Raw genomic sequence first — 20,271 nt, 5'->3', positions numbered from 1 at the left:
TCTGTTATCTATTATATTGTATAATCTGTTATGCTCTATTGTCTATTCTATGTAGTCTTCCATCCCAGTGTGCTTTGATCTGCTGTTCCAAGTGTTACACTGTCACTCGTCCCCCATGAATCCTAGTGTCCTTTCATGTCACCCAGGGAGACAGCGCACTGTGGTCTCTCTCTCACACATGCGCACGCACGCACGCACGCACGCGCACACACACACACACACACACACACACACACACACACACACACACACACACACACACACACACACACACACACACACAGATTATAGGCTACACGGTCAGTTTGTTCTTCATTATCCCCTCGACAGCCGTGAGATTATCCACTTGTCCCTCAATGTCTGTCTCTCTGACTTTCTCCATCTCTGCCTCAGCCTCCCGCTCTGTTTCTACTCCTTTCTTTCACAAACTCTCTTTCTTTCCCTGTACCTTCTTTTCCATCTCACTCGCTGGTGTAATTGTCTGTCTCTTCTCTTTCACGCTGGCTTTGTATTTTGCGTTTTTATACTCTTGTCACACTGGATGAGGGAGACAGGGAGAGAAGGTGGAGGATTTTATGCTCCATTACGCCGAAGTAAAGACAGACAGAACAGTGTGGCATCACAGTTGGCATCGTGGGTCGTGCGCTGTTTCTTTTGTTTTTTGGATTATTATTTTGGCATTTGTATTTCTCATAATGACAATGATATGAAAGATGGACAGGAAAGGCGGGAGAGAGAGGTGACAAAATCCTCAGGTCGGATTTGAACCCAGGCCAGCTGCAGGAAGGACTATAGCCTTATCTATGTGGTATGCACTCTCATAGTGTGAGCCACTGGGGCACCCCGTGTGCTGGTTTTTATGGCGTATGGCTCCGTATGAGGAAAGACGTCTACAAACGGGTCTGTCTCGTCTGTCTGTCCGTTTATCTGTGGCTAATCTCGCCTGTACCGATGAGTGCCAAGTTTCTTATGCATGCTGCCAATAGACCAAGGAGGAACAGTACCTCCACTTCCTCAGTTTTTTCAAACTTTGCCCAAATATGGCCTCATACGTCATAGACACATCATAGGTAACAGATGTTGTGACGACGACACCGATCCAACATGGAGGTGTTTGTATAAGATAGAAGGACCACTGGATCACTTCACTGTAGAATAAAGGGTATACACATATCAGGAGGTGTCCACATTTTATAACATCGCTGTCCTGTCACACCATGCCGGTGTGCACCTTCTTCCTCCAAGGCCGATGTTTTTACGGTGACAAATGTTGGAATGAGCACCCCACAGGAGGGAGAGGAGGAGGTGGTGGTGGAGGTAGTGGATATGGTAACAACAGCCGTTTGTATCAGCAACAGCCAAGAGGAGGAGGTGGAGGTAGTGGATATAGTAACAACGCCCGTTCATGTCAGCAACAGCCCAGAGGAGGTGGAGGTGGAGGCAGTGGATACAGTGACAACAACACCCATTTGTATCAACAACATTCCAGAGGAGGTGGAGGCGGTGGATGTAGTGACAACAACCGTTTGTATCAGCACCAGCGCAGAGGAGGAGGAGGAGGGGGAGGAGGTGGTGGGTTTGGGAACAGAGTTTGGGTGAACCCTCCTCAAAGATCTGGAGGGAATTACATACAGCCATCGCACTTCTCATCTCAGGGTGGTGGTGACTGGGGTCGAGGAGGAGGAGGTGATGGAGGGGGGGCTGCCTGGGGCAGAGGAGGAGGAGGCGGAGGTGCTTCAGGAGGAACACAAGATAACAGCATGAGCAACGACTTCAGTTTCTCTTCCCAGAATAGGTGTGTGTCACTGACTAGCCCTCCCAGCGCCTTTGATATGGGGGGGAGTGCAGCAGCAACAACAGCAGCTGGATTCGGATCCTTTACACCCAGCTTTGGGACTGGAGGCTTCGGGTTAGGGTCAGCTTCTACACAGGCTAGCGGTTTCAGCATTTCTGCTCCCAGTTTTGGGTTTGGCACCACAGCTGCCTCAGCAGCTTCAGTTGGATTTGGTAGTGCCGTAGCGACACCCGCACAGCCTCCCTCTGGGTTTGGTATTGCATTCGGCTCTGCTTCTAACACCCCAGGCGGAGGATTTGGGAGCAGCTTTGCGGTGGAGGCGTCGCAAACAGGAGATAACATGAGTGCCTTTGGACAGAAAAGTGGAGGGTTCGGGGAAACCACTAGAGCGGCAGGTTCTGTGGGAGGGCCTTCAGACAGCCCCTCCTTCACCCCGCAGAGTGACTTGACTCCAGAGGAACTGAATCAGTTTGGGGCCAAGAGGTTCACCCTGGGCCAGATCCCTCTGAAGCCTCCCCCAGCTGACATGCTGGTGGTCTGAAAGCAGACTGCATCCAATCTGAGGCAGTCTAAAATACACTAAAAGGGGAGGGTGAGTGAGAAGATATCAGCCTGGAGAATTAAGCTGGCTGGTCACTGTCATCAACACCGGGACGTTCCAGCCAGCAAACTTGTGCTATGGGAGCCAACGCACGGACGGACATCGATCATGAGGGCGTCCCACACCTGCCTAAGTGGAAAGATGCAGGAGCAGAAAGAACTGCCGGCTGCCGAGCTACCGTAGCCAAATGTACGAAGAATCGAGATGACTGGAGAAGCTGATGGAAGGCTCGTCCAAGGATGACCTAGAGAGAAAAGTTCCTAAAAGAGATTTCAGTCTTGTCTTCTACAGTGTGTCTTCTATTTCATGTCAATGTGAACATCCACATGAAATGGATTTGTTTGCATCGGCCGACGTGCCCATGTAGATCGGCTAGTTTTCGATCTATCAGAAAGTTATTTGTTTATTTTTGGTGTTTTGTATTTACTTGTAGGTTGAATCTTCCCAAGTAGTGATTGTGATTTCAAATCAACCTTAAAAGTGAAAGTAGTACAAGTTTGAGAAGAGAGCTGGCTCAGACACAGATAGAGCCACGCAGAGGCGTGAAGACATCTCCAGGGTCACATGTCCGCCCTGTGACCCTCACAGGACCTGCCATCTGACTACGGCCTAATAGATCAGATTAAATGGATTAGTATGGTTTCCTCCTCAGTCACTCAACCATTCACCGTATCCTCAAATTTCACGAATTGAATTTCGTGCAATTCATCTAAATAATGAATAGATCTTTGAATAATTTCACAGCTCTGATGACGATAATGAATGGCGTTTTAAACGTCACACACAGACAATGCCTATACAGTATCTCACACGGCAGCGCAACAGTAGCTTGGAATGTAAGGTTTTTCAGCCAAAATAAGGCGATTGGTTGGCATGTTGGCAGGGAGACATGCTACTATACCTAGCATGTCTCCCTGTGCAGTGATGAGTGTGTGTGCACGTGCATTTGCGTGTGTGTGTGTGTGTGTGTGTGTGTGTGTTCAGTGTACATCATTTTGTGCTGCTGTGCTCTGGGCAGACAGAGAGTCTTCCAGTCAGATAGTTGTCCTGGCCCCAATACATCTGGTTCACTGATAGATTACATGTCTACTAATACATACATACATACAAAAAGGTATGAGACATAAAACATACTCTCACTTTAAGCACTTCTACTGCTTCGTTGACTGGGGTCCCCTATGGGGTCTTGCTGCATGCCCTCTTCGCCAAATATCTTTGCCGGAAAATAGCAGATCTAAAAGCTCACAACATGTCACGTTGGGACTCGATGTGAATTTGTAGATCTGCTATTTCCTATTTCCGCTGAATGTTCGCCTATAACCTTGACATCACACACCAGTGTGATGACATCACCAGCTCTTTTTGTAAAACCAAATAATCATTTGCAGTAAACCTCACCTTGCATCATTTACAGTTCCAGCCAATAAATATTGGTTTAGGCCGCCGTCGCTTAGCAACAAATGCACCTCCAGGAAGTAGTGCGTGAATGTTTAATAATTATTATCTATGATATAAGGCTTTGGACAGCGGAATCGGTTTTGGAAGGGCTCCCGTCGGATACCATTTTAAAGCTTTTATCGCCGTCTCTTGGGCAGGTTGGGGGGGCGGGGGGTCATGGTGAAGACTGAGGTAGTCCCTGTAATATGTAATCAATGGGCCAATTATGGATGCAAAGTACATCCAAATGTCAGCATCATCCTCAAACAACCAAGCTTGGATGGAGGTGACCATAAACAGTTGTGCCACGGCTGTGGTAATTATTTCTCCACACACTGGGCATTGGTACTGTACCGAATGATATGACTTAACCACATGAACCCTAGCGTCCCTATTCTGTGCATGTCATCATAACAGTCGAACATCCGGAAACAATTGCCAATTTACAAGTAAGTACCATGTCTTGTATTTTATTGAATTTCTATGGACCTGGGTCCACTAATATTTGATCTCTGAACACCCTAAACTCATTCAAACTTACATCAAACATCAAGTCATTCTCGTAATGTTAGATAGATCGCTAACTCTAATACAACTTGACATTTCAGCATTTACCATAAGGTAATAGGTCAAGGGCAGCACACTGAGGTAGCACCGTTAACCTGAGTCAAGTCAACATTAGATGAAAGTGCTCCTAGCAATACAGATAATCAATAACACTCTAATGGCTGTTGACTGTATTGCAGAGCAACACACAGAGACATGGAGAGAAGGTAAACGGACAAGAGGAAAGATAAAACAAAAAGGAAGGAGAGAGAGAGAGAGAGAGAGAGAGAGAGAGAGAGAGTCTAGAATGCACCAACAGCATCTCCCTCTCTCTCATCTCTCTTCCTCTTCTGTCTGTTTCCCCTCCCCTCTCTCTCTCTCTCTCTCTCTCTCTCTCTCTCTCTCTCTCTCTCTCTCTCTCTCTCTCTCTCTCTCTCTCTCTCTCTCTCTCTTTCTCTGACCTACAGCATAGTCCATGTGGGACTGATAGTTTCCAGTATTAAGTAGGTGTGTTATCATTTCTCTCAGACAGGGAGAACATTACTATGTTCCTGCCCTCCTCAGCACTTTGGACACTCACGCAAAATGCACTGCATGACCCCACTACTAACAATACATCTTTATCTCCTCTCTCTCTCCCCTCTCTCTTCTAGTTCTGTGTGTGTGTGTGTGTGTGTGTGTGTGTGTGTGTGTGTGTGTGTGTGTGTGTGTGTGTGTGTGTGTGTGTGTGTGTGTGTGTGTGTGTGTGTGCTTGTGCGTGTGTGCGTGTGTGCATGCGTGCATGGGTGCGTGTCTCTCTCTGTCACATGAGGAGCTCTCTCTTTCTAGGTTTCTTCTCCTCCCTCTCACTTTATCTTCTATAGGTTTTTTGTTCTATGAGTATCTCACATCCCCCCCCCCCTTTCTCTCTCTCTCTCTCTCTCTCTCTCTCTCTCTCTCTCTCTCTCTCTCTCTCTCTCTCTCTCTCTCTCTCTCTCTCTCTCTCTCTCTCTCTCTCTCTCTCTCTCTCTCTCTCTCTCTCTCTCTCTCTCTCTCTCTGTCTCCCTCTGTCCCTCTGTCTTTCAATGTCTCTTTCTCACACGCTTTCTCTCTGATAGGGGGTCTGCACCATTATATCCTGGACCACCCATCATGTTTTTATGTTTTAAATGTATGCATTTAAATGTATGCATTCTGCAATGTAGATGGTAAACTATGTGTTAAGTTCCAGAGAGGGCATGGTGAGCAGCAGCTCATTTGTGTTTAAAGCTAAAGACACAGAAGCAGCCTGTCCAGATAAGGAATGAATCAGAGGGGGATAGAGACATGCTAAAATGCATGATCTGAGTGGTATTTTCAGCAGACAACTTAAAAGAAATGTTTTGGGGACCTCAGAGACCTATATTAACACGACTGAAAAGGAGTATAATACAGTCACCTTTAATCCTACAGGAACAACCGTGATGTAGCACCTTAATGGACATTCACTAGTCTTTTGGGCTGGAGTTCAGACCTCTTTTCAAAACAGGAAATAACACTGAGTTTCTACTTGTAACTAAGTTACTAAGTTACTGCTGCATCCTTGGGTGGTTTCACCATGCTTCAATGCTTGTGCTGTGTTTTTTTCCCCCAACAGGTTTCACTCAGGGACCAGAAACCTCTGTGAAGTCATGACCCAACAGGCTACAAGACACAACAGTGTACTCTTCCATGTAGCCTAGCTGTCCTGTTACTGAGCAAAAAACACAATAAAAGTCACTAAACCGCAAACTAGACAAAAACAATTGTTGTCTACAAAACTTGAGTTTTGCCCCCTACTGCACTCCGCAGTCGGACGGATAGAAAATTTGAGAAAAATTCAACTGTCACCCCCTCCAGTCCCTATGTCAGGCCACGGTTCACGGTATTTCCCTTTAGCTGTTCTTGGTCAAAGACCCTGCGGGAGAATGCTTCGCGACCCACCCATTCGAGAAACGGACCTTCCTAAATTTCCGCCTGTCACTTTAGGAACAACAGAGAAAAGGATTGTCCTCAGGGCCACTTTACAGAAAACCCTATGTAAAACCATTTACATAGCGTTTTACATAGTATGCTAGAGATCTTTCAGCTCTGAGAGAGCAAGCTCTCAAGACAAGACTTGCTTACTTACTAAAATAGAATAATACAATTCTGGTTACAAATTCGCAAAGTTGCCCCTAAACCCCAACCAGGCAAGTTGACACAGAGCCCTTTCTCATTTACAACGACTACCTCAGGGGACATTTCTCTAGTCCTACAACATATTGTCAGTGAAGAACATATCTCCAACACATCCCCAATGCTTTTCCATGTTTCTGAGACATATCTCTCCTTGTAACACAATGTGGTGACCCAACAATGACCATTAAATCCCTGTTTAGAAAGCCAGGCAGCAGCCATGCTTGAAGGAAGACCAACTGGATTAGGTAGTACCTCTAAATCCTTCAGATAATGACATTAACCCTGATCTTTACAGCCAGCAGAGTATAGGCAGGACAGTGTTAACTCATAAAAAAAAAACTAGGCTGCATAGGTTGCTAGGCTGCTAAGCTGGAAGGAACACAATTGCCATCACACATGCAGCGCATGAACTCTGTTCCAAACCTGTCTTTTCCTTTTTTATGATTTCATGTCTTTTTCAAATTATGTTGTGAACTATGGTTTAAAAACAATTTACTGTATATTTAAACCACCTGAACCCTAGCGTCCCTGTCTTGTGGAGCAAACATAACAGCAATAAAGCAGATCTACAAACTAACAACGTGCTGTGTTGTGACGTGTTGTGAGCTTATATATCTGCTATTTTTGCCAAGGAATATATAGTGTAGAGCCTTAAAAGGAACAGGCCCTGGAATAGACCCTTGGGGGACTCTGGTCAACTAAGTATATAGAGTTTAAAGGAATATTGTCCGGTTATTTGGGCAACATACGAAAAGTATGCGTGAAAAGTATTGATATGCCTTTTTTATTTTCCAAACACAGGCTTACATCATTTTATTTGTAAACAACCTTACAGTTGTCTCCAGGGATATTTATCACACTGACATCATCCCATGGGGTAGAGTTGTTTTGCTGGAAGGGGGTGGGGTTGTTCTGGCACAGTTTTATTGTAAACAACAGACTTCTCATTACTTCTCAATATTAGCAGAATTATCACTGTTTCCAGGTTGACATCAGAATATTCAACTGATTCCTAGCATAGTGATGAGGAATTTGGATGGATGGATGGATTATAATTTGAGTCGGAGTGTGCCGTGTCCAACACGGAGCCTCTGCCTCGGAGGGGAACGGACGCAATAAGCAGAGAGCGAAGTCCCCCAGGGCGTACAAACCAGGCCCCCGCCTTTTTTCCTTCTACACCAAATCTCTTCGCCCTAAAATAGCTGATCCACAAAATCACAACGCGTCGTCCTGAGCTTGTAGGTCTACTATTTTTGCAGATTGTTCACCCCCAGAATAGGAACGCTAGAGATCATATGGTTAAAGGACGCAGGGAGAACAGATGGAGGATCTGGAAGATAATTCATCACAAGATAACATTAAAGGGCAAGACCACTTTGGTAGTGGTTTGGGTTGTGTAGTTTCCTTGCCATGATGTAACTCCAAAGGTGGACAAGAAATCAAAAATAATTGCTCCATTGATTAGAATTTGATCATTCAAAATATGCTCCTCATTGACTTACATTGTACGGTAAAACAGTTCTCAAAGTCACTCTTTTAGCACGTAAACGAACACAAGCAAAGCTGATTCAGACAATATAGAACATCAACAAACCCAGTACTGTTTTTTTTTTTTTATAAAAATGTTAACTGCCTGTTGATTTTGTATTTTTTATTACGAAGACAACCCGGCCTGGATCCGCAGATCCGCATCTTCAAATAGTAAAATCAACAGGAAGTTTACATTTCTAGCCCACCTTTGGAGTTACATCATGGCAAGGTAACTACACAACCCAAACCTCTACCAAAGTGGTCTTGCCCTTTAGGTAAATAACAATTATCATTATTATTAGGTATAAAACGCTCTGCAGACATAGCTTCCATGGTATGAATGTCGGTACACGGTGTCACGCTGCCTGCTTATGAATTATTGACGGTCAGACGGAGCCAAGGAGAACATGTGATAGGCCGGCCTCTGCATCACCCAGCTACTAGAGTATTCCCCCTCCCAGCTTATCAGGTGATGATGAGCTCATGATAACTCACAAAAGAGAACGATCCACTCACCAATTTATTTAACCTCTTTGGTTAAACCACATCAATACATTAATTGTTATCCCTATTTTGGGCAAATTCTCTATTATTTAAAAAAAATGTCAAAATGTTGTAAAAGAAAGAAAGAAAGAAAGAAAGAAAAAGAAAAAGAAAAAGAAAAAACATGTAAGTTGTGAGACCTTGTGACCTTGTAGATCGGCTATTTTAGCTAAACAATGGTCGGGCTTTACTGACTGATTTTTATCAAGAACAACTTGTTCAAGGGCGGTTCAATGTGACACATTGCCTCAGTGACAATTGAACCTGCGAGGTCTCTCTTACACGACAAGTGGTCTGACCACCTGGCCACCTTGGCAGGCGTTTAGCCGCATAGTAGAGCCAGCTAATCTACTGTTACCGCCGCTGTTGACAACAGGACTGCCTCGCTTTTCTCCCAACTGTCTCCACAGTTATGTGATGGGATGATTCAGTTTCACTTTCTCAAAAGTGAAACTGAACCATTCAGTCTTGAACAGCAGAGCATCTGTAGTGCCGTTACACAGCATATCTCCATATCTAAATGGAGCGGTTTAATTTAAATGAAGACACCCTGACCTGACATGTTTCAAATTAATTTTCCATCCCCTTTTACTGTAAATGGGGTGTCCTATATTTTGAAAGTTATCTGAATAGTAGCAATGGCCTTTTGATCATGAAACTGGCCATTAGTAAATCAGGTGGGGCACTTCCTGTCCAAAGGTCCAGATTAGTCAGCAGCTATATGTTCGTAGGCTGGGTTCAATGCAAACCCAGCAGGCTTTGTTCAGTTATTTGCTAATTGGGCAACCGGAGAAGAGAAGAGAAGAGAAGAGAAGAGAAGAGAAGAGAAGAGAAGAGAAGAGAAGAGAAGAGAAGAGTCAACAGAGATAGGAGTACATGAAAGCGCACCAGGCCTCAGTGCAATTACTTGTCAGTGTGATTACATCTCTTTTTCATTTGGACTGAACGGAGATGATAGCTATAAAGATTTCAACTCTGGTGGGTAGATGTTTGACTTGATAGCTATTGTCTTACGTAACACACTCTTCGGCGTGTACCCTACCCTCCCTGCAGTTGGCAGCAAGTGTACAAAACTGACTTAAATATCCAAGACCAGCAACCCTCTGAGAATGAGGTCATTATCACTGTACTCCTCATGTCTGAATCCCAGTTCTAACACTCCACAAAGTAGCACAAAAGTGTGTGGTCAAAGCCCACGGGTGGAATCAGATGTCCGCTACCCTGGCAGGTCTATGACCAAATCTGTCTCCCAGTAATACTGTAGGTCCGCTCCTTTTTTCCCTCTAGTCTAGACCAAATCTCTTGTGTAGATTATTTCGTCAAAAATAAATGTGATGTGTTGTGATCATGTAGAGCTGCTATTTTCAATGAATCTTCTTTAACACGTATAAACACATGCCCAAAATTTGGATGCTACGGTTTAAGTGGCTCTGGTTCCTCAAAGAACTTTGACAAAAAAAGGTTCTTTAGAAACCATAGGAGGAAATGAAGAACGATTCACGAAATAAAATGTTTCTTTAGTAGGTGGAACACTTCGTGGAACCATATAGACTTTTTAAGAACCATTATTTTTCTGTGTATTGTTTCCATCTCAGCATTCCTACTGCCAGGCTCTATAACTAAACATACTGATAAATGCATGCAGGTGAACTGCCAACTCTCCTTTAAGAGGTGGCCTACATATTCTGAAGGTATTTACAACTGCTGCAATTTATATCTCTGCACAAGTTGCAGCATGCTTGCAGTAAACGTGAAATATTCTTAGGCGTGTAGATATGAATTATTGATTGATAATTGATGCTTTCATCATGTGATATGAGTTGTAACTGAAAACCTTTCCTGACTAATGTGCGAGTAAATGATGACTGACGTTACGGTTCAATGTCCTGTTGGAGAAATCTGCTGTTTTTACATCACATGACATGACAGTGTCACCCTGTGTCACAAATCCATTTCCTGCTCATTCTCCGGTTTCCTCCTTCTTTCCTGCTTCTTGCCTCTCACACACAAACACACACGCACGCACACACACACACACACACACACACACACACACACACACACACACACACACACACACACACACACACACACACACACACACACACACTCTCTCTCTAGTCTCTTTCTCTCTCCCTCTCTCCATCCTTCTCTTTCCATCTCCCTGTCTCTCTTCTCTTCAACTTGCACAGCCAACTTCTCCCTAATAGTCGAGGCTCCAACTTTATCCATGTTACTGGGGTCCACTGTAGACAACCTTATATAATCCCATTGAACTGCACTTCTAATGTACTGTAAAGCATTAAAGACAAATCAATACTTTTCATGGAACAATTGCTGGCATAATGTGCATGGTCTGTAATGTAATGGATTGATTGACTAAGAACTGTTTGTGTCAGCAAAGTTTAATGGAGAAGCAATATTTCAGTATTAATTAATAATGTCATTTCTAGTAAAACAATGCTGCCATGGGTAACTGAGGTCTGAAGTCAGCAAAGCAATCAGCTATGCGGTCAAAACAGCATACCATTCTTGACCATGTAGGCTAGCAATTAATATAGGTTGCAATGTTGTATTAAGCTCATTGTTCTGATTATTACTCAAAGGACCATGCCATTGATTTGCCAATGTGTGGAACAGAGTGCATGCGTTTTAAAAGCCACTGAGATCACCACCAGACCAGAGGTGATTATTAGGTCAAGTATAGCCTAATAAGCTACGTCAGTGGTTTTGTGATTAATTCTGAACTAACTTTGGCTGTCTGCCAATGACTCAGTGTGTGCTCCGAGTCTGTCCTCTATTGTATCTAGTGAGCATACAAACACGCCCAGACAGACGCTTGCTCAAAGAAAATCCAACGAGTAAATCAACTGTGGAAGTGTGGAAAAACCGGTGTGCTTTGTCTCTGGAATCGTGGCTTGTGACATTATAAGTAGCATCTATGAAAATGCTAGTGTAGGCTATTTTCCTGCTTTTTGTAAAGCTGCTTCGAGGTTATATCCATTGTAAAAAATAAACAGATGAATAAACAGCACTAAGACATTCTACAGACAGGCTAAAAGTTGATTGAATGGATCAGTGGTTTTCAACCTTTTTCATGCCAGGGACCCCTAAATTGATATACATTTGGCCTCGGACCACCATCTGAAAATGTTTTGTGCCAGGGACCCCCAGAAGCAAAGATTTGAGTTAATGTTCTCTTTGAAAAATGTATATATTCAAAGATATGCACACATTTTCAAGATTTTTCAAAAATAGCAGATCTACAAGCTCATAGCGCGGCACTCGGTGCCACGCTATGAGCTTGTATATCTGCTATTTTTTAATTTTTTTAAAGCTAAGTGGTTAAAATGATTCTGAGGCTATGTTAACTGATTTAGCTGGGGACCCCCTGGTAGCCCCCCAAGGACCACTGGTGGTCCCCGGACCACTGGTTGAAAACCACTGGAATGGATGAACATAGGCTATCTGCTTGCATACCCAGGGTTGGAGGGGGGTCCTAGATCATTTGGACGCACCTGTCTGCATGTGCCATTCTAATCCTTTATGTGTTGCTCTACACAGGCTACAGAATCTATTCTGTATTGTATTAAAGTAGCCTCTATAAAAAAAATGCTGTAAGCTATATTGTAGGCTATTTCCCCCCTTTTTTGTAAAGCTTTGAAGTTATATCCATTGTATTTTTTTTTAACACAAAAGCAACACAAAACATTCTACTTGGCAAAAAGTTGATTGATGGGATGAATATTGTCAACATAGGCTATTTGCTTGCATACCCCAGGGTGGGAGGGGGGATCCCATAGATCAGTGGTTCTCAAAGTGGGGTCCGGGGACCCCCAGGGGTCCTTAAGGGGGTTCCAGGGGGTCCCCAGCCAAATTAATAGTTAGGAACCAAATTGACCCTTATGTGTCTGTAACTCTGAGAGTGTAGAAATGGAACCAAATGGTTCCATATACAGTATAGATTTGGAGTCGGGGCCCTCAAGTAATTTAAATGACTGAACCCCTGCAGCATATGGGGGTCCGTGGGCTAATATATGTCAATTTGGGGGTCCTTGACGTGAAAAGGTTTGAGAACCACTGCTATAGATCATGGACGCACGTGATCTGCATGTGCCATCCTAATCCTATGTGTTGCTACGTAGGCTACAGTCTATTCTGTATTGTATTAAATCAGTCATTTTCAACAGTTGGGAGAACGTGCCTATAAGCCGGGATAGAAACTCTCATGTGAGCAGCTTGGATTAGCGCCAGACGCATTACTGTGCCGTGCGGACTAATGCGAGCCAGATAGCCCATTTAAGCCTGCAAGACTATACGATGTTTGCTATCGATTTGAGAGAGAAAACAGCTATCTTACATAATTCATGTGACTTGACTTGTTCCCAGGGCCACTCAACTGGTCCGTGGGAGTGACTACAAAGTGTGAGCGAACATTAGGCTACCCTGCTTGACATGATTATTTCTAATCCTGGTCTTCAAATGCCTCGGAATGCAAATGAGAATGTATTGTTATTTTTCCACGGACCCCCATCTTTCAAATGTAGGTTATTAGCCTATAACCTAGTGGTTCTCATCCTGTGGGTCCCCACATGATTTTGGGGGGGTCCCCACTCCCCAGATGACAGTTTCATTTTGTTAAATGAAAAGAGACCATTACTGCATCAAAAGTAATCAACAAACTATACTATAAAAACTGGTCAAACATTGGCCAAATTGTCAAATAATATAAGAAAGAGGTAAAACCTTTGAAAATAGACGATCTACAAGCTCAGAGCGCCAGGCGTTGTGAGCTTGTAGATCTGCTATTTACTCAACTCCTACATTGCAAGTGCATGTCAGGGTGGGGGGTCCCCAGTTCAAATATGATTATTTTGGGGGGTCATGGCCTGAAAAGGTTGAGAACCACTGGCCTAACCCACCCAATTGAACCTGTCTCCGGGTATAGGAGTTTTAGATTGCTGTCTTCCATGACAGAAATGCTGTTTTGACTCATTTAACCTCGTGAAGTAGGACACAGATTAAAAAGGGAACCTGTAGTAAAAACTACCACAACTTCAGTGGTGGAAAAAGTACTCAAATGTTTTACTTGAGTAAAAGTATCAATACTTCAAGAAATACTCTGTTACAACAAGTAAAAGTCTATAATTCAAAATGTACTTAAGTAAAAGTACGAAAGTATTGGTATCAAAATGTACTTAAAGTACCAAAATAGAAATGACTCATTATGCAGAATGTACACAAGTTTTCTAATTAAAAAATCTTCTGAAAATGGCAGATCTACAAGCTCACAATGCGTGCATCAAATGGCCAAAATGTATAGGGCTGAAGTGGTTAACATATGTTTTGTAATAATAATCAAAATCTACAAAATACTAGTAACTATTTTTTTTTCTAATAATGGAGTAAAAAGTAAAATATTTGTGATGTAGATGTAGTGGAGTAAAAGTATACAAAATTGGCAATACTCAAATAAACTAAAAGTACCTCAAACCTGTATTTAAGTACAGTGCTTAAGTAAATGTACTTATAGTTACACCACTGCACAACTTCCACTGTGGTGGTGGTGGTGGCTGTCTAGCTGTGGCAGCAGGCAGTGTACTGTGGGGGTCAGGTAACCAACATTCCACTGCGATGTTCCCCTCCTCAACAGCCGTTTCTCTCTTCCTTTTTTCTCAAGAGTGAAACTTGAGCCTATAGAACTATCTGCCCCATTGGCGCAATTCGAAACCTCTCTGATGATACGGAGCTTTAACCAAATGCCCATATGTAGTATTTATGTCCAAGAACAGGCGTGTGCGTGTGTGTGTGTGCGTGTGCGTGTGTTGTTGAAGTGCGCTCAGTAAACTTACATATCGCCTGATGAGGGTCCGCAGGGTGCTGAAATCCATCCCCATCCTGCTCCCCTTTACTTTGTGCTTTCACCGTCGGTTAAACGCTAGCTTCTCTCTATTATCTCTGCTGCCCTCTTCTTCTCCATGACTTTCACCACCGTCTCTCCTCGTCTTGTCTTGTCCTCCTCTTGTCCTCCTCTTATTACTATTATTTTTTCTTCCTCTGCTCCCAGGACAAAACAAAACTCAAAAACAATCACCTATAGGTGTGTGTAAACGAGTCAGTAACCATTGTATACCCATGCGCTTTCAGATTGAGTTTGTGGAGAGTTCACATGCACAAGTGCCCCACCTCTTCTACACTGAGATTGACGACCCACTCTTCTACCTCTTTTCTCCTCCGTACTCCTCCTCTCTCGGTGTGTGATGATCTCTCTCTCTCTCTCTCTCTCTCTCTCTCTCTCTCTCTCTCTCTCTCTCTCTCTCTCTCTCTCTCTCTCTCTCTCTCTCTCTCTCTCTCGGTTGTAATCTTCTTGTCTGTCTGTGTGTGTGTGTGTGTGTGTGTGTGTGTGTGTGTGTGTGTGTGTGTGTGTGTGTGTGTGTGTGTGTAAAGGAGCTTTTCTTCCGTCTCTCTACGTCACACGGGCTGCCTGCCTACTGGTGGATGAGATGAGCGCTCTGTCTGCGCTCTCTAGTGTTGCGTTCCGTACTTGCCTTCACATGCAACTCAATAAGTCGAAGAATTCGTTGTGTTTGGACAAGCCCTGATACGCCCTTGTGCTCCGGGCTGCAAGTGTATTAGAAAGTCACTAAACTAGACCCCCCCCCCCTTAATTCAATAAATAAATACAAAAAAGCTTTACTGATATTATAGGAGGAACAAAGCAGAATAATTTATGATGAGGGGATTGGTTACAATATCCCTCATAGACAAATAAGTTAACTGAAGTTGTAGCCTAGCGCGTGTGTGGCACCCTCGACATGGACAGACATTGCTGTTCAACTTCAATGGCAAAACAAATACAGTAAAAGAAAAATAAAGACATTTTCGGTTTCTTTACCATATATTTTTTCATACTTCCGTTCCGACACAACAATAACCAAGTAATAGTTAAAGTCAATAGGAATAGGTCTACAAATCACATCAGATTCCCGTGCAATTTCAGCACCATGCACGTGGAGGACAGCTCCCCTGAAAAGTTGGGGTGCTGGACAGCTCCCCCAAATTCTTCTGTGTTTGTGGGTATGTGCGCGCGCGCGTGCGTGTGTGTGTGTGTGTGTGTGTGTGTGTGTGTGTGTGTGTGTGTGTGTGTGTGTGTGTGTGTGTGTGTGTGTGTGTGTGTGTGTGCGTGCGCGCGCGCGCTTTTGTGTATGAGGAGAGAGAGTTTGGGGAAGCTGTCCAGCACAGCACCCCAACTTTTTCAGGGGAGCTGTCCTCCACACGTAGTGCTGAAATGAAAGGACTTATGTTGGGAATGTGCTAAAAACTTGGTTGGTCTATTGACTTTATTAACGTTATTGTAAGATGGTAAACACACCAAAGCCCAAAGTGCCGAATATGTATTTCTTTCTCTTTTATTTGTTTGCCATTGAAGTTAAACAGCAGTATTTCATGGAGCGGCTGTCTGTCCCTGTCGGGGTTATGTCGCTACAGTAGGCCTAGTAGTGGCGTGACTCTTCTGAATCATTCGCGTGAAGGCCCTTGATTTCTTTCTTACAGTAGAGCTAGAGCAGTGGTTCCCAAACCTTTTAGCTCGAGACCCAAAAGAGAAATTTGTCTCCCTGCCCTGGGACCCAAACTAGTGAAAATAGCAGATCTACAAGCTCACAATGCATTCTCTTTGTGTGCTTGTAGATTGGCTATTTTGACTTATTTTTTTTAATTCGTGGAATTTCTTTGAGTTTCATTATTTATTTATGAAATAATTTTCAAAAATGTTGGTTTTCTTTTTTAGAAAATATTTTTGAAATAATAATTAAAAACACAATTTAGGAAACAAAAAAAATAAGGGATATTTTACCCATAGAAATCGGTCTGCCACCCACAAATGGGTCCTTTGGGAAACAAAACAGTGCAGAGTAGAGTACTGGACTGCTGCCAGCTCCTCTTTAGTCACTGGGGCCGGAACCTTTCTTCCTCCATAACGTTTTAGGGGGACTGTTTACTTTCCGCCGTCCCTCAATCGGCGTTGCCATGTCTGCTTATTATAAGCGACGTTGGGCTTGTTTTTCTGTAAAGTCGCTTGTAAATATTGGTTAATTTACGGGTTTGTGTTTTTTTGGGCTTGTTTCTAAAGTGTAGTTGCTTATTTTGGGGTTGTTTACTTGAAACCAGTCATTCTCAAACATTTTCATGTCAAAGACCCCCAAAATAATTTGTATTTGTCCACGGATCCCCATCTGAAAATATGTAAAATGTTTCAAAAAGATATTCCACATTTTTCACATTTTCTTCAAGATTTTTTTTTTGAAAATAGCAGATCTACAAGCTCAAAACACGTCGACGCGTTGTGAGCTTGTAGATGGCTATAACGCTCATGTGGCCTAGACCTGGTTGCTTGTTTCTCTCGCAAAACCTGGCAACACTCAGTGACTGTCCCCTCGATGCTAGTAGCAACGCCTCTGCTGTGCTGTTGGCGGGTACCGTTAAAATGGCGTTGGAGCAGCGCAGTTAACCGCGGCTGTTCATTGTGGTAAAATAAACGAGTGTCTACCGACACCATGGCCGCTCTGGACCAGAAGTCTCCCAACGTGCTGCTGCAGAGCCTCTGCTGCAGAATCACCGGGAAAAGCGAAGGTAAACGTTGGGTTAAAGCGGCTCCTTTGGCCACCGTTAGCATGTAGCTCTGGTTCACTCCTTCTAACGCTAGTTAGCATGATAACGCGTCTGCTAACGGCCAACAACACGCTAAGCTAACCTGTGCTACCACTTCCAGCAGAGCGACCGGTTGATGTTTAACGTGATGCTTCATTCCTCTTTGTCTGTCTTTCAGTCCGCTTGTCTGGACGTTTTATTTGTGAATGTGAACTCATTTATTATTGCTAACGTTAGCGGCTTGGGTCAACTGGAGGTTTGCTAGACCTGAGTTAGCTTTAATAAAAGTCTACAGTACACACAGCACAGTACATTGACTACTACAGCAGGGGCAGGCAACCTTTTTGACATATAGGATGTAATTTGCTTAGAGATGTGAGGGGGTCTTAATTTAATTGACTACATTTAAAAAATATATTATATCTTTTATTTTAAAAGAGAAAAATCCTCCAGTGTGCCTGTGATCACCCTCCCCTGTGCCAATGTTGGCACCTGTGCCTAAGGTTCAAGGTTGCCTACCCCTGGACTACAGTATGCTGAACCCTGCGTTGCTTGCTGCTTGAGTCTATTATATCTACACTACGTGTGTTGCCAAGTAGTGCTTGCCTCTGGTAGATTTACATGTTGTTGCTTGTGCTTGGTTTTAGTAAGATTTGCAGATGATGCTTGCGTGCAGCTTGGCTTTTGTAGATTTACAAACTATCCTTGTTCCTTGCTTTATGGCTCTGATTTACAACTATACTTGTTGATTGTGCTCGGCTCTATAGATTTGCAGATGGTTGCTGCATTCATCAGTCATTTTGCTTAAAGTTGGCCTCGCTTGGCTCTAGTTACAAGCTGAAGCATCATTGTAAATTGACTACAGTCTAGTTCTGGTGGATTTATAGATGCTGCTAGCTACTGCTTGTGCTTGGCTCTGGTAGATTTACTCATCACTTAGCCTTTTTCCCAGGCTGCCGTGATCACACAGTACCCAGATTGGGAATCGTTTCGAATCTAGTATTTTGAATCGAATCATGACTCATGACAAATTATTCCCTAGTAACCCCTATTTCACCAGGAAAAAGCCATTTCAGCGGGTCATTAAAAGGTTTCACACCTCATTGATGTGCAACCACCATACATGTTAATTTGTGCTGCACCACTCCCCTAAGATTCGTTGGGTTTTACAAAGCAACAGGCCTGACTGTGATTGTTTTTGTCACAGTGTGAATCTTTTTTAATTTGATCAACTCTGTAGCCTAATCTGATTGTCTGGTCAGTCAAAAAGGTAGATTTACAGGTGTTGCTTGTGCTTGACTAGTAGATTTACAAATGTTTTAAATGCTGTAGGTAGGTTAACAGATAATGCTTGCTGCTTGTGTTTTATTCCAGTAGATTTGCAGAATGCAGATGATACTTGCTCGATGCAGGCCGTTGCTGCATTTATGCATAGAGTTGGTTGCAATATATATTACTGGCTTACAACGTCAAGGCCAGCCCACGATTCATTGACTACACAGACAATATAACAGGGGCAGGCCATCTTGTGAAGAATACGGAAAGTTTTAATTCATCCATCAATTGATTTGATTATTGTTGATCCTGTCACTCAGTGTTCTGTATGGACTATGGATGGGGAAACCTTTTGAGGTAATTCAGATTAACCACGTCCACATTCCTATTAACAGAGGTGGGAACCTTCATCCAGGAGGACAAAAACATCAATTCATATAAAATGGGTCGCTAAAAGGAACAGAAAAGGATATTGTCAGTTGTTTTGCGGGTCTATACATTTAACTTAAAATGCCTGTCTCCACTGACACGACTGTTGATTTATTTTCCCAGCTGAAGTTGCCCACCAGTTCCAGTATGCGGTGCGAGTCATTGGAAGTAACTACGCTCCCACTATTGAGCGGGATGAGTTCCTGGTGTCTGAGAAGATAAAGAAAGAATGTAAGTGTTGTTTAAAACAAAATGTACTCATCTTATTCTCTGTTGGAAACATAATTGTTGATGGTATGATGAACCACATGCATCAGCGTTGTAGATTTTGGTCAATCCCAGTCTTTTGCTAGGAATTTGTTTCTTTTTGCCAGGCTGTTCGAGTTCGACTGGAGCGTTTGATTCAATTGCTCAGTCTGAAACAAGGAAATTGTACAGAAGCATACAGAATATTGAACTTTATTTTTTAAATCTCTGCCTTCAATGCTTTGTTTGCACGTGGATGCATTAGGTGTGAGTGTTTTAATAAAGTCAGAGACTACGGGTTACTCCCAGCAGAATCAGTTTTTCTTTAATTTGTTTTTCACTCACTTGTATACTTTAGCTTAAAGCTTTCACTTTCAAGAATCGTCATCTCATGTTGTAGCCACAAGAGAGAGCACACATCTTATTTTTACTGTGCCACAATAGCAAATCCCAGTAGACTTTGATAGTAGCCATAGTACTGCCATTAGTGGCAAATATCGATCCAGGCTTTGATGTAGAAAATGAAAGGGCGTTACTTATCACAACTGGGTTAAATCAATCACTAACTGCCTAATTACAAATGTGCCGATATATCTTCCGATATCAATACTGCAGCTTTGACGATCTGCTCATTTCGATATTAATCCCATATTTTATTTGAATCATAAAATGGATGGAATCGCTTTGCTTATGATGTCAATTGGCCACCTAAAACTTCTCACTCAAGGAGAGAACAAATAACTTGGTCTAAGCTAGATTTCCCCATGGTTTGTTTCAGATATGTATGAATTATATTTCTCCCCACAGTACAACCACCAGATCAAACTGGATGGCAAGTCGGGGCTGTCTGTCTCAAGAACAAAAATACAAGACCACTAGTTTCTGATGAACTTGCTTTTGTACAGTATTTTTTTTAAAGGCCCTGAAATTGCAGCATTACCAACAACACTGAATTGTACAATTAACAATCTGCGAACCAATATTGAGCTTGTGAGGCAACTGTGTGATGATAACCTAGCCAACCGGGGGTTAAATGCAGAAA

General features: G+C 43.1%; 2 protein-coding genes across 5 annotated transcripts in view; one reads left to right on the top strand and one right to left on the bottom strand.

Moving 5' to 3' along the window:
* The window catches only part of atp11a (ATPase phospholipid transporting 11A), a 76,715-nt gene extending 61,761 nt beyond the window's left edge, over positions 1-14,954 (bottom strand). For all 4 annotated transcript variants that reach the window (XM_084050628.1, XM_084050630.1, XM_084050631.1 and 1 more), the window contains exon 1: positions 14,483-14,954. In XM_084050628.1, coding sequence (XP_083906754.1) covers positions 14,483-14,527 — 45 coding nt within the window. In that variant the 5' untranslated portion in view covers positions 14,528-14,954. The remainder of the gene's footprint in view (positions 1-14,482) is intronic.
* A 2,151-nt stretch (positions 14,955-17,105) lies between these two features.
* Positions 17,106-20,271, top strand: part of tubgcp3 (tubulin gamma complex component 3) — a 30,118-nt gene continuing 26,952 nt past the window's right edge. The window contains exons 1-2 of the mRNA XM_084050637.1: positions 17,106-17,261; positions 19,107-19,214. Coding sequence (XP_083906763.1) covers positions 17,186-17,261; positions 19,107-19,214 — 184 coding nt within the window. The 5' untranslated portion in view covers positions 17,106-17,185. The remainder of the gene's footprint in view (positions 17,262-19,106; positions 19,215-20,271) is intronic.

This window comes from Gymnoscopelus microlampas, assembly GCF_963454915.1.
Source record: "Gymnoscopelus microlampas genome assembly, chromosome: 24".
NCBI classification, from domain to species: Eukaryota; Metazoa; Chordata; class Actinopteri; order Myctophiformes; family Myctophidae; genus Gymnoscopelus; species Gymnoscopelus microlampas.
Note: the sequence above shows the minus strand (reverse complement) of the source record. Positions and strands in the feature narration are given on the sequence as shown.